At 50.6% G+C, this 13429-nt stretch overlaps 1 protein-coding gene across 2 annotated transcripts in view; it reads right to left on the bottom strand.

The window, feature by feature from the left end:
* RPH3A (rabphilin 3A) overlaps positions 1-362 on the bottom strand; it is a 63022-nt gene extending 62660 nt beyond the window's left edge. For both annotated transcript variants that reach the window (XM_033159292.1, XM_033159293.1), the window contains exon 1: positions 270-362. In XM_033159292.1, coding sequence (XP_033015183.1) covers positions 270-346 — 77 coding nt within the window. In that variant the 5' untranslated portion in view covers positions 347-362. The remainder of the gene's footprint in view (positions 1-269) is intronic.
* Between the last annotated feature and the right edge of the window lie 13067 nt (positions 363-13429).

Below are 13429 nucleotides of genomic sequence, written 5' to 3'. Positions count from 1 at the left end.
GGAGATCTCATGAGAGCATCCCAGAGTCTGTGCACTTGAAAGCTCTCTGCCTTGCCTAGGGGGGTGCAGGGATAAGGCCCACTCAGTTTGCCAGCTCTGGAAAGTAAGGATGGGGTGTGCGATTCGAGTATATGTGTTTTTGTTTTGTTTTTTGGTATATGGGCCACCCCTGGAACGTAAGCTCCACACAAGCTGTGATATAATATACAAATAAGCTGGCAGGTGGGTGGTGGAATTGGAGAGATACAAAGGCCAGGGAATCCTCTTACCCGCCCCGAAGTGCCATCTGTCTATCATTCTGATACATCCATTGACCAGTGCTGTTGCCAACGACCGTGTCCGTCATGGCTGAACGCTGAGGCTCCCTGAAAGACAAAAAAAAAAAAAGGCAGCAAGAGCTTGTAAGTCAGCAGCGAGAACAAGGGTTGAAGAGGTAACGATTGCAGCAGCACGAGGGTCATCTAGTCCAACCCCCTGCAATGCAGGAATCCTTTGCCCTACATGGGACTCGAACCCAGGACCCTGAGATTCGGAGTCTCGCGCTCCGCTGACAGAGCTACAAGGCAACGAGCCCTTTAGGCAAAGAAGCTGTCGGAGAATCCCCCTCCTCTGTCAGCTCCATATTTGCAGGTCAGTAACAGGTCCCTTCTCAAAGGACCATTGGGCATCTTAAATGGGTACCAGGAGCCACAGGGAAGAAACTGCCTTTCTGGTCCGGAGAGATTTTGCCGAGTTGCAATTTTTGTTCACAAGGCCGGGTTCCTGGAGGGAAAGCAGCATGGGGCATTTTATCTGATGCAAGTAAGACTGAATCTGTGAACGCTGCAACGGGTCAGTTTGGACATCAAGTCTGCACGGACATTTATATGGGAGCGATCGAGAGCTAAACCATGCGCAATGCTACAGTGCGCCAGCCACACGTTGGGTGTTGCCTTGCTATGCCAGCACTGAGTCTTGATGCTAGATCCCTGCCACACACCACGCCATTTGCACGAGGAAAGCCAGCGAGCACGGGAGCTCAGATAGCAGCTCCTGGGTGTCGGAAGAGACGCAGCGGTGTGGATTGAGAAAGTGTCGCCGCACAACAGCACAAAGAGGCACAACTTTACACAAGCAAAACAGACCGTGAATGGCGTAGAATTCAGAGAGCTGGCTTCCTTTTCCTGTTTCAGGAATGAATCCTGCTTAATGGTGCCACGCTGGGACACTGACAACAGCTTCATACCCTACAACATTTCTCTGGCGAAAATAGGGACGTCCTAAGGAAAAGAGGGACATTCTGGGATCAAACCGGAAACCCAGATGGCTTCTATGAATCCGGGACTGTCCCTGGAAAATAGGGACACTCGGAGGGTCTACTTGGAGCAATTTGCAGTAACTACCTCCATATTCCAGTTGACCAACAGATACATTTCAAAAGAATTATTACTAGGGGTTAAAAACATGTTCAGAAGCCCACATTTTCTATGGCATCTTTGCCACACTCCCCTTAGGCTTCCTACTCCACTGGATTTTATGTGGTCCATTAATTTCAATGGGTCTACTCTGAGCAGGTCTAACCTTGGGTAAGTCCAAGTGCATGCAACTGAATCCAAAAGTTATTTTTTTCCGCCCCTTAACCTTGACTCCATTTCCCTCTTCTTTGCCTGTTGTTTCCTCTGTGCTGAATCAAAGACTGTAATCTCATCGGGGCAGGGACCCACCCCCTCATACTTTGTGCAGCACCAAGCAAGTTAAGGGTGCTGTGTGAAGAAATGGAGACAAGGCCTACAAGCTTGGATATTTATAAGTTTCATAAAAGTTTATATGCACTTGATTGTAAGAAGAAGAAGAAACCTCAAAGCCGTTTACAGAAAAGAAGAAAATTATCAATAAAACCAGTTAAAGCAGCTGTTGAAATAATGCAAAAATGATTGCAATTAACGATAAGTGAAAAACAGATTAAAACACATGTCAACCTTCTGTGTATCTGGGCAGGCGTGTCTGAGCAAGCAGGAGCCAAAAAGAGGACTGCGAAGGTGCCTGCCTGGTAGCTCAGTTGGTTAGAGCATGGTGCTGATAATGTCAAGGTTGCAGGTTCGATCCCCGTATGGGACAGCAGAAACAACAACAGACAGTCACGGTATCTGAACCTCAGAAAAAATACAAAACCGTGTATATCACTGGCTAGCTTCAAACAGCTGTATTGGAAGGATGGGAGTCTGAGGCACTGTGAATAGCTGAGTTATGTTTTCTTTCTTTGTTCTGATTTGATGAAAAGTCCAGACCTTGAAGAAACCGTTGGTGAAACGGGAAGTTTGAAGCTAGCCACCAGTCGGGAGAACACACCCACATGTTGGAGGGACTCTGAATAACCTTCCTCAACATTGTGAGGATGGACCTACGCGTCTGATAGACATTTGCTATACCATCTTCATCATTATACTGAACATTATATGGCACTTTGTATTTTTGCACTTTCTAATTGCACTTTGTACTAGCATTTTATCATTTAAAGCATATATAGGTTTGCCTCTGATGAAATATTTATAAGTACCCTTTGCATTAAGATATTGTCAGTTTAGTTTCATGTTTATGCTATTCTTCCAGTGATATACACGGTTCCGTATGGGACAGCGGCATATTCCTGCATTGCAGGGGGGTTGGACTAGATGATCCTCAGGGTCCCTTTCCAACTCTATAATTCAACATTATCAATAGGCAGGGAGTTCCAAAGTGCGGGTGCTACCAAAATAAAAGATCTGTTTCTTGCCGACGCAGAACAAGTCTTACATAGCACCTGTAATAGAGCCAGTTCAGTAAATCAAAGTGGTCAAGTGGGCATTCATGCGGTAACGGGATAACCTCCCATCTCTGAGGGGTGCACTTATACCAAGCCAAAAGGATTTTCCACTAGCTTGCATTAGGAAGTATTATACCAGGGGTCGGCAAGATTTACCTCGCCTGGGCTGGTTCACTCCAGTGGAGATCCCTCCGTGGGCCAGATTGCGCATGTGCATAAGCGCGCCTGCAATTTCCAGCGTCTGTGCAGACACGATTTCCGGTGCCGCGGAAGCGAGTCCCCGCGCCGCGCTGCGCCACTTTAGCGCAGCGCACGGGGATTCACCGAGCAGGAGGCTTGGTTTGGGGGCGGCTCATGGGCCAGTTAAACGACCCCCGTGGGCCACTTGTGGCCCATGGGCCTTAGGTTGCCGACCCCTGTATTATACCAAACCAGAACATCGGTCCACGGAGCAGAAGTGATGTAGCCCACTTCAGCAGAAAGGATTTCTCAAGCCTCTTTTTCACTGGACATGCCAGGAACTTTATGCTAACAAAATAAAAGGCGCTCTGCTCTGTGTGTGTTTTCGGTATTGTAAAATCTATATTTACACATCTTCACTTTTCTTTTACATACCTACCATGTTGATTGTGCATTTTTTTGGTGGTGGTGTTGTTTTCCAAAGATGTATACCCATGCATACAACCTGAGCAGAGGATGGAGGGACTCACAGCATTAAGGCCTCAACAGAACTTCCTTCCCCATTACAATCATAGAGTCGGAAGGGACACCCAGGGTCATCTAGTCCAACCCCGTGCAATGCAGAAATCTCAGCTAAAGTGTCCATAGCCATCCAACCTCTGCTTTTAAAAACCTCCAAGGAAGGAGAGTCCATAACCTCCTGAGGGTGACTGTTCCACTGACGAACAGCTCTGACTGTCAGAAGGTTTTTCTGTATGTTTAACTTTTAACTTGAAGCCATCGGTTCGAGTCCTACCTGCCAGAGCAGGAGAAAACCAGCTTGCTCCCTCTTCCATGTGACAGCCCTTAAGATATCAGGGTTCCAGGGAAGCCCAAATTCACAGCCCATCACAGAGCGAGACAGGCCTCTGCCTCCTCAGCTTCCAGCATCAGCCCAAACCTCAAGCACACAAGTCTCACATACAAAGCCCCCTGTTGTTCTCCATCCCAAAATGGCATCTGCATCCAGGCAGGTGAGTTTGGGAAAGACCCACCCATCTATCTCCATGGCAACAGAGCAACCTCTTTGGTAAGTAGCAGTATTTACCTGGCTGGCCAAAGCCAGATTGGACTGGTTCTGCAGTCTCTAGATTTTTAACAGCACTGGATGCTGGTTTACAGGCTTGGAAGGGACCCGGGACATCATCCAGACTGACCCCGCAAACCTATAACGGTTTCGTCGTTAGAAGTGCACGGGTTGAACTGGTGTTGTGTACATGGGGTGCAGAAGCAAGCCACAAGGCTGGCACAGCAGAGCCCTGAAATCTAAAAGGGATTTGTGACGACATAATCAAGCTTGATTAATTGGGGGGGGGGTGAACAGCTTCTACTGTAAAAGGGGGGCAGGGCACACTTCAAAACTCAACCAAACCTGCCTTCCCTCCCAGACCTGCCAGGTGAGGATGGTTTTAATTACCTTGCAAAGTAACTTTTGGGGGGGAAACCCAGTTCACTTTGTGACATTCTCACCCATCAAACAACTTTTGTACTTGGCACCACGGAATAGCAGAAAGCCTGGGTGTAACACGTTCTCCATCGAACAGCAGCAGGAGACGTCCTCGCACTTGGATCATTAAAAGAGAAAGCTGCCAAGATTTCTCCAAGTATCTCATTTCAGGCATGTGAAAAACATGATCAAAGGGGAAATGCTGTTTTCCTTTTGTTTTCTCCGTTCCTCAAATCCCCAGAGTGTTGGGGGGGGGGGAAGGCTCCTGTTTGCTTCCTGCATCTTCAGAGAAAGAGATGTAAACGAGGAAGGAAGGCAGCATCTCCGAGTGATGCCAGCTCTGTGGGGAACAGCCCCTACATCTTACTTCAGCCTTTTTGGCCAGCATGAAGGACTTGGGCTCCGAACTCTTCCATAAGGCAGCAATGGCTTCAGCTTGATGTAAACAAGAAAGGGTGCCGAGAGAGCCTGTGAGAGGGACCAAGTGATTGAGTCCATGCTGCGGAGTGGCCAATAGCCAAAGCATAATCCAAAGCCACGTTAAAATGGCTTCTGGATAATAGTCACATAAATGTAGAATTGTATAGCTGGAAGAGACCCCGAGGGTCATCTAGTCCAACCCCCCTGTGATGCAGGAATGGCAACTAAGGAATCCAAGGCAGGTGGCGCTCCAAACTTTCTTTAGAAACCTCCAATGAAGGAGAATCCATCACCTTTCGAGGGAGCCCGTTCCACTGTCTGACATCTCTTATTTTCAGAAACTTCTTCCTAATGTTTAGTCAGAATCTCCTTTCTTGTCATTTTAATCCATTGGTTCGGGTCCTAGCCTCCAGAGTAGGAGAAAACAAGCCTACTCCATTCTCCATGAGACAGCCCTTGAAATATTTGGAGATGGTAATCTCCTCTTTGGCCACCTCATGAGAAGAGAAGACTCCCTGGAAAAGACCCTGATGTTAGGAAAGATGGAGGGCACAAGGAGTAGGAGAAGACAGAGGGTGAGATGGTTGGACAGTGTTCTCGAAGCGACTAGCATGAGTTTGGCCAAACTGCGGGAGGCAGTGGAGGATAGGGGTGCCTGGCGTGCTCTGGTCTTCTAAATCTGGCCTGCAGAAAGTCCGGGAATCAGCATGTTTTTACAGGAGTAGAATGTGTCCTTTTATTTAAAATGCATCTCTGGATTATTTGTGGGGCATGGGAATTTGTTCCATTATTTTTTCCAAAATATAGTCCGGCCCCCCCACATGGTCTGAGGAACAGTGGGCCGGCCCCCTGCTGAAAAATTTTGCTGATCCTTGGCACACCCTGAAGCAGACTGGTCCCGTAGGAAAACCTGGAACTTGGGCAGGGGTGAAAAGGAGAGGCGCAAGGGGTGTTTCAGGGGCAGTTCCCGGGCACGGCATTTCCAGGGTGGGAGCAACCCAGCGACCGGCTTCTTTCCATCACTTTCCCAGCTCTGCAATGCAGCTTTCTTAAATATTGAACAGGCTGGCTGATGCAACTCCGGCGGGTAAAGCCAAGACTGAGGGACCGCTTGGCTTTCTTTCCTTCCCCACGTTGAGGGCGCCTGAACGCAATCAATCTTCATTCAGGAAAAGAAGGGGGATGCCCAGCAAGGGGGAACGACCAAAGAGGACGTGGCGAGAGGAGAATTAAAAACAAGAGGGAGAGATCCGCAGAGCCTCTCCCTTTGCACGTGCCAAGAAGGTGCACCGAGGGGCAGGGAAGGCGGTCGGCATTTTTCGGGGCCCGTTTCCCCGCGAGGAGAGGGGCATATGGCCGGGCGACCCTCCATATGCCGGTGGATCCTCAGGGGTGCTGGCTGTTGGGAGTCCGACAACTTCTGGTTCACGGGGTTGTTATGTAATAGGTTTATGAGAAAATATGCAAGCTGGGGAGCAGGTAGGCACCCAGATGAGCAGTGCTGGGCTTTTAAAGCAACTTCAGCTCCGCACAAAGTGATCTGCCAGGCTGGCTCCTTGCCACCCACCTGCAAAAACACAGAGGCATCTGCATTGCAGGGGGTTGGACTAGATGACCCTCAGAGTTGCGCTCAATTCTACAGTTCCGTTATTCTTCACTGGCTATGTTCAAAAGAGCTGAACGCCTTCTCTGCAGCCTCCTGAACCTAACTGGAAATGGCTTGCAGGAGCCCCCAGCCCCCATTGAACCCCCTCTTTCCACTGTCAGCTATTAATGCTGGAAAGGCAATGTCCACACCTGTTATGACCTTATGGGCATAGCAGGATGAAGAAGAAGAAGAAGAAGAGTTTGGATTTGATATCCCGCTTTTCACTACCCGAAGGAGTCTCAAAGCGGCCAACATTCTCCTTTCCCTTCCTCCCCCACAGCAAACACTCTGTGAGGTGAGTGGGGCTGAGAGACTTCAGAGAAGTGTGACTAGCCCAAGGTCACCCAGCAGCTGCATGTGGAGGAGCGGAGACACGAACCCGGTTCCCCAGATTACAAGTCTACCATTCTTAACCACTACACCACACTGGATGAATTCAGTTCAGCAGACAGACAGACTTCAGAGGAGAGGTGGTTGCAGGCAAACCCCATGGTCCAACTCTCCCAAGAGTGGGGCAATATTTTCAGCCGGAGGACTACATTTCCTTGTGGGTTAAAAAGGTAAAGGGTTGAAGGACCCCTGGACAGTTAAGTCCAGTCAAAGGCGGCTGTGGGGTTGCGGCGCTCATCTCGCTTTCAGGCCGAGGGAGCCGGCGTTTGTCCACAGACAGCTTTCCGGGTCATGCGGCCAGCACGACCAAACCGCTTCTGGCATAATGGAACGCTGTGACAGAAACCAGAGCACACAGAAATGCCATTTATCTTCCCGCCGGAGCGGTACCTATTTATCTACTTGCACTGGCGTGCTTTCGAACTGTTAGGTTGGCAGAAGCGGGGACAGGGCAACGGGAGTTCACCCCGTCACACGGATTCGAACCGCCAACCTTCCGATCGGCAAGCCCAAGAGGCTCTGTGGTTTAGACCACAGCGCCACCCACTCCCTTGTGGGGACCAGACGCTCACGTTGGTTAGAGCCAAAGGCAAAGGTGAGGGGTTAGGCGATGGATGTGACTCTTACCTTTTTAAGGAGGCAACATCGCAGCCGTGCAAAAGCTTCTGCACAGAGAGACCTGCCTACCTACGTCCGGGCAACAAGGAGCACTATCAGCCGTTCGTAAGTACATTCCAGGCATGCAAAGGCCCCAGAAGAAGGCATGGAGCAGGGTCACTGAAGGTCGTGACTTGGGGACAGTCCCAAGGGCAAGAAGGAGAGATCTGATGCTCAGTGGCTACCAACCAGGATGGATCGGTTTTGCCTCCACGGTGGGAAGCAGCAATGCTTCTGAATAGCAGTTGCTGGAAACCACAGAGGCGGCTCTTGTGCTCGGGTTCTGCTTGTGGGTTTCCCACAACAGGCACCTGGTTGGCCGCCGTGAGAACAGGACGCTGGACCAGTGTTGGAAACTGAGATACGAAAGCTAGGAGCTAAATGGCACCTTAAAGCTGGGTTATGGGCTCCACAATTGAATGTCTTCGCACTTTTTTTATAACAAGAATACAAAGCTGAAAATGAATGAACTGCAGCTAAAATATTATGTTCATTTTTCATATGCTCTAGTCCTTCCCCTGCCCGCCCCCCCCCCCCAATATTCTTCAGAGGGGCTCTTCTCCAGTCTCCAGAGAGTAGCTGGAAGTGGGGAGGCAGAAAAGGCCCCTCCTTTCCATCCACTCCGCAGTTTTAATCTGAAATCTTAGGCACAGCACTGCGCCCAGAGCTCAGAAACTCCTTGTGCTGATGGAATACCCTGTGGCAAAATGCATCTAGAACAATGGGAGTTTCGCACACTGGGCTGGACCTGATCCTACAGGCTATCCTTAGGTTCCTAACCCCAGAGTCAGAGGCGCCAACTTCTCAAGATGCTTGAGGGGACCCGAGGGTACTTCCTGATGTCATGTGTGCGACATCATGAGGAGCCAGGGGGCAGAGTTGAATGCCCTCTGAACATTGAGGGGGGCCGGCCCACTAAAAAAAAAAAAGTTGGGTGGAGAGAAATGCCTCGGCTCCCATGAGCCGGTGCCCATGCCCAGAGCCAACCCACTTGGGAGACTGGAATTTCTGCAAAAACAATACAAAGCTGTTCTCTACTTCCCCAAAGGGAGGGAAAACTCAAAGGAAGGGATGAGGCATGGGGGGTACCATGGGAGATGTGGTCCCAGGCACACAATTTTTGAGGGGGCCAAACCCATGCAGGTGGCCCCAACGCAGCCTGGCCCAGTGCTCCTCTCCACCCACCAAGGGCTGCGTCGGCCGGCCAGGCTCCTCCCTGCGCAGAGGGGAGGCAGGGGGGGGGATCAGCATGGCCCCACTTTGCTCCAGTGGGGGGTGGGGTCACTTCAGTGGCAGTGGCAGTGGCAGAGAGGGCTGGGCTGGTGCCCCACCCCACCCAGCGCACAAATGAACCCCCTCCCCAGCCCAGTGCATGCACACACACACACGCCCCGGCCACCAGCAACCAATGCTATGCCACTGCTCAAAGACTGCAGAAGAAAAATGAGCATCAGCTGCTCTTCCTCCAGTATGAGCTAGGCATGCAGGCAACAAACCCAAGCCCTCTGCCTGCTTTTCTATAAGTCTGTGCCCAGCATTTTCCCAGGAGCTGGGAACAACCTGCAGATTTTGCCAGTGCCAACACTCCTCTCAAATGGGTGGGGGAGGCCCTCCTCCATAAACAGCCCCCCTTCCTCCTCCTCCTCCTCCTCCTCACACCCTAATTCTTAGTCACCATCTATTCCAGGCACAGGAGGTATCTCAAATTGGCTCTCAAAGATGCCCCACAGCTCCCAATTAGCAATTTAATAAGCCGTTGTCTGGTGCATCCATCTAAGCAAAAAAAAAAAAATGTATTTCAGAGAGCACTGAGGTTTCAAGGCCTATCAGTGCACGGCATCTCGCTTTTAATGATGCTCCAGCTCCTCTATCAGAGCCGCGCATCCCAATTAAAACCATGCTCAACAAAGACCCCCTTGGCAGAGAGGGCAGCGGCGCAGGGCGGCATTTGCTGAGAACACAACGCCAAAATGGAAACAGCCGTCAATAAAAGCACATCAACAACACGGCAGGACCCGGGGTGCAGTTGTCTCCTCCCATATTCTCAACTGGGCGTTGGCTTGCCGTGATTGCCGAGTGGCCAAGGGGAGGCACTCTGCACATAGAGAATCATAGAATCATAGAGTTGGAAGAGACCACAAGGGCCATCCAGTCCAACCCCCTGCCAAGCAGGAAACACCATCAAAGCATTCCTGACAGATGGCTGTCAAGCCTCTGCTTAAAGACCTCCAAAGAAGGAGACTCCACCACACTCCTTGGCAGCAAATTCCACTGCCGAACGGCTCTCACTGTCAGGAAGTTCTTCCTAATGTTTAGGTGGAATCTTCTTTCTTGTAGTTTGAATCCATTGCTCCGTGTCCGCTTCTCTGGAGCAGCAGAAAACAACCTTTCTCCCTCCTCTATATGACATCCTTTTATATATTTGAACATGGCTATCATATCACCCCTTAACCTTCTCTTCTCCAGGCTAAACATACCCAGCTCCCTAAGCCGTTCCTCATAAGGCATCGTTTCCAGGCCTTTGACCATTTTGGTTGCCCTCTTCTGGACACGTTCCAGCTTGTCAGTATCCTTCTTGAACTGTGGTGCCCAGAACTGGACACAGTATTCCATGCTCCTTTCCACTGCTCCACACCGTTCTGCCTAAGCGTCTGCCCTTGCAAAGCCGCTGCTGTAGAGGTGAGCAGAAATAGATAGGAATGCCCAAAGAGCTTGCTGGATCAAGCCAATGGCCCAACTAGTCCAATCATATCTTTGTCAACCTGGTACCCTCCAGATGTTTTGAACCACTACAACTCCCATCAGCCCTAACCAGCACAGGCTGATGGGGCACCTATGACCTGGCAAAGAACATCAGAAGAGCCAATGACCCATCCAGTGCAACTTCTGTTCTCACAGTGGCAAGAGCACTCTCCCTTCGTGTGGAGAGGGTTTTCAGAAGCACTCCTGCCTCTGAACAAGAAGGCAGAGCAGAGCCATCCTGGCCAGCATCCATCAATAGCTTGGACTACTGCAATGTGCTCTACATGGGGCTACCTTTGAAGGTGACCCGGAAACTACAATTAACCCAGAATGTGGCAGCGAGGCCGGTGACTGGGAGTGGCCGCCGAGACCATATAACACCGGTCCTGAGAGACCTACATTGGCTCCCAGTACGTTTCCGAGCACAATTCAAAGTGTTGGTGCTGACCTTTAAAGCCCTAAACGGCCTCGGCCCAGTATACCTGAAGGAGCGTCTCCACACCCATCGTTCAGCCCGGACACTGAGGTCCAGCTCCGAGGGCCTTTTGGTGGCTCCATCACTGCGAGAAGTGAGGTTACAGAGAACCAGGCAGAGGGCCTTCTTGGTAGTGGCGCCCGCCCTGTGGAACGCCCTCCCCTCAGATGTCAAGGAAATAAGCAACTATCTGACTTTTAGAAGACAGCTGAAGGCAGTCCTGTTTAGGGAAGTTTTTTAATGTTTGAAGTTTTATCGTGTTTTTAATACTCTATTGGGAACCTCCCAGATGGGTGAGGTATAAATTATTATTATTATTATTATTATTATTATTATTATTATTATTATTATTATTATTATTATTGCTGCATGAAGAAGGACTTCATTTTATCTTCCAACATTCAGTTTACTGCATGCCCACAAATTCAAGTGCTATGAGAGAGGGAGAAAACCATTTCCGCCACAATCAGCTGGCCCTCTGGAAGACACCAGGCATACAGTACATTTAAAGCACATCCCACGCACATTTAAAGCACATGACTATCCCCAAAGAATCCTGGGAACTGTAGTTTGCTATGGGTGCTGGGAAATGTAGTTCTGTAAGGGGAAACTACAGCTTCCAGTTGAATTTATGGTGTGGATCTGCCCATAGGTAAATGTTTCAGAGGGAAAGGAATACGTTGCCCAACTTAGAGGCAAGTTCAGTGTGTCAGGATAAAGTATGAGCCCCAGGACCTGTTTTGTACCCCTGTTGCTCTATTCCTGCAATCACAGAAGGTGGCAGGCCTGGAGTTGCAAGCCAGTGGCCGTGTGGTGTTTAGAGTGTCCGACTAAGGCCTGGGAGACCAGGGTTCGAATCCCCGCTCGGCCATGAAACTCCCCGGGGAAGACCTGTAATTAATGTTCGCGACTGCTTTGCGGTGGTGTTTGCTTTAGGGAAAGAGGTCGCTTTGCTAAGAATGTCATGGCATCACTTGAGTTTCATTTCCTGAGCACTACCATGAGCGGGTGTCTTCTTGTTCCAGCGCAGCTGCAAAGAGCTGGGAGGGACTCAAAGGGTCATCCAGTCCAACCCCCTGGACTGCAGGAATCGCAGCTAAAGAACCCCTGTGTTCCTCTTCTGAAAGCAACGCAATCTGGGAGAAGGAGGGGCTGGGATGTGGGGTCAAACCCCTCCCTTATGCACCAAGAAGACAATAGCAACAAAAGGACTGGTATCACCTCCAGTCTGTTCCCAAGGCCTGGGTTCTGGAAGGTCCGAGGTGGTGTTCGTGGAGTCCTCCTAAATGTGGCCCTCAAGGCCTCTTTCTCTGCCCACCGGGTCCCTCCTTGGGCCACGACCCTTCCGCAAACCACACCCCCTTCCCTGCCCCTGTTACAGGCTGCCCTCAAAGTGTTTTTGCCTGGCTGGAAGGTGTCCCTGAACTGCTGTTCTGCCTCTTTCTTGCCTGATGGAAGACACGAGATATCCTGGGGGGAGCCTATTGCACTAAGGCAGGGGTAGGCAACCTAAGGCCCATGGGCCACAAGCGGCCCACGGGGGCCGTTTAACTGGCCCACGAGCCGCCCACGAACCGAGCCACCAACTCGGCGAGTCCCCGCACGCTGCACTAAACTGGCGCAGCGCGGCGTGGGGACTCGCTTGCGTGGCGCCGTAAATCATGCCTGCGCAGGTGCAGACACCGGAAATCGCGACCGCGCACGCAATCCGGCCCACGGAGGGATCTCCGCTGGAGTGAACTGGCCCAGGCATTTGTTATTATTTTGCATTTACCCAGTACGTATTTCTATCCTGCCTTTCTCCCAAGCTAGGATTCAAGGTGGATTACAAAGTTTAAAAGCATTGTTGCAAAATGCGCATTATTATTATTATTATTATTATTATTATTATTATTATTATTCCGCCCATCTGACTGGGTTGCTCCAGCCACTCTGGGTAGCTCCCAACAAAAAAATGATAAAAACACAATACAGTCGTACTTTGGATCCTGAACAACTTGGTACTTGTACGTTTTGGCTCCCGAACGCTGCAAACCCAGAAGCGACGTGTTTTTGGAAGCCGAATGTCTGACGGGGCTTCCGTGGCTTCCGATTGGCTGCAGGAGTTTCCTGCAGCCAATCAGAAGCCTCGCTTTGGTTTCCGAACGTTTTGGAAGTCGAACGGACTTCTGGAATGGATTCCGTTCGACTTCCACCAGCAGTTAAAGTGCAGTTTGCCCTGACAGCAGCTCAGGCATCTGCGCCATCTGCTTCTCGGTTTCCAAAGGCCTGTCGGAGCACAAAAGGTCTCAGCCTTAGGCAGATGGATAAAAAAGGAGTGAGCCGGTCTGCCCACTCCAGGAGCAAATCCCACAGTTTGGGAGCAGCCACAGAGAAGGCTCTCTTGCATGTCACCACCAGCAATGCCTCTCATGTTGATGGGACAGAAGGAAGGTGGCCCTTCGTCCAAAAAAAGCTCCCTGCCCTAGAGCCTGCGGGAGTGGGGTCCTTTCCCTCTTTCCTGGGAGCCAACCACACCCTGGGCGAACCCCCGTTACACTGCAACAGCAGATCCCAAGAGGCCGAGGTGTTCCACGCGATTCCTGAAAAGCTGCCCAGCCTCCCTTCTGCTGCGGCAGAAGGCGTCTCGGAGCTGTGCTCTGCTCGCAG

This window comes from Lacerta agilis, chromosome 8, assembly GCF_009819535.1.
Source record: "Lacerta agilis isolate rLacAgi1 chromosome 8, rLacAgi1.pri, whole genome shotgun sequence".
Classification (NCBI taxonomy): Eukaryota; Metazoa; Chordata; class Lepidosauria; order Squamata; family Lacertidae; genus Lacerta; species Lacerta agilis.
The sequence above is the reverse complement of the archived record's forward strand: the minus strand, read 5'-3'. Positions and strand labels throughout refer to the sequence as shown.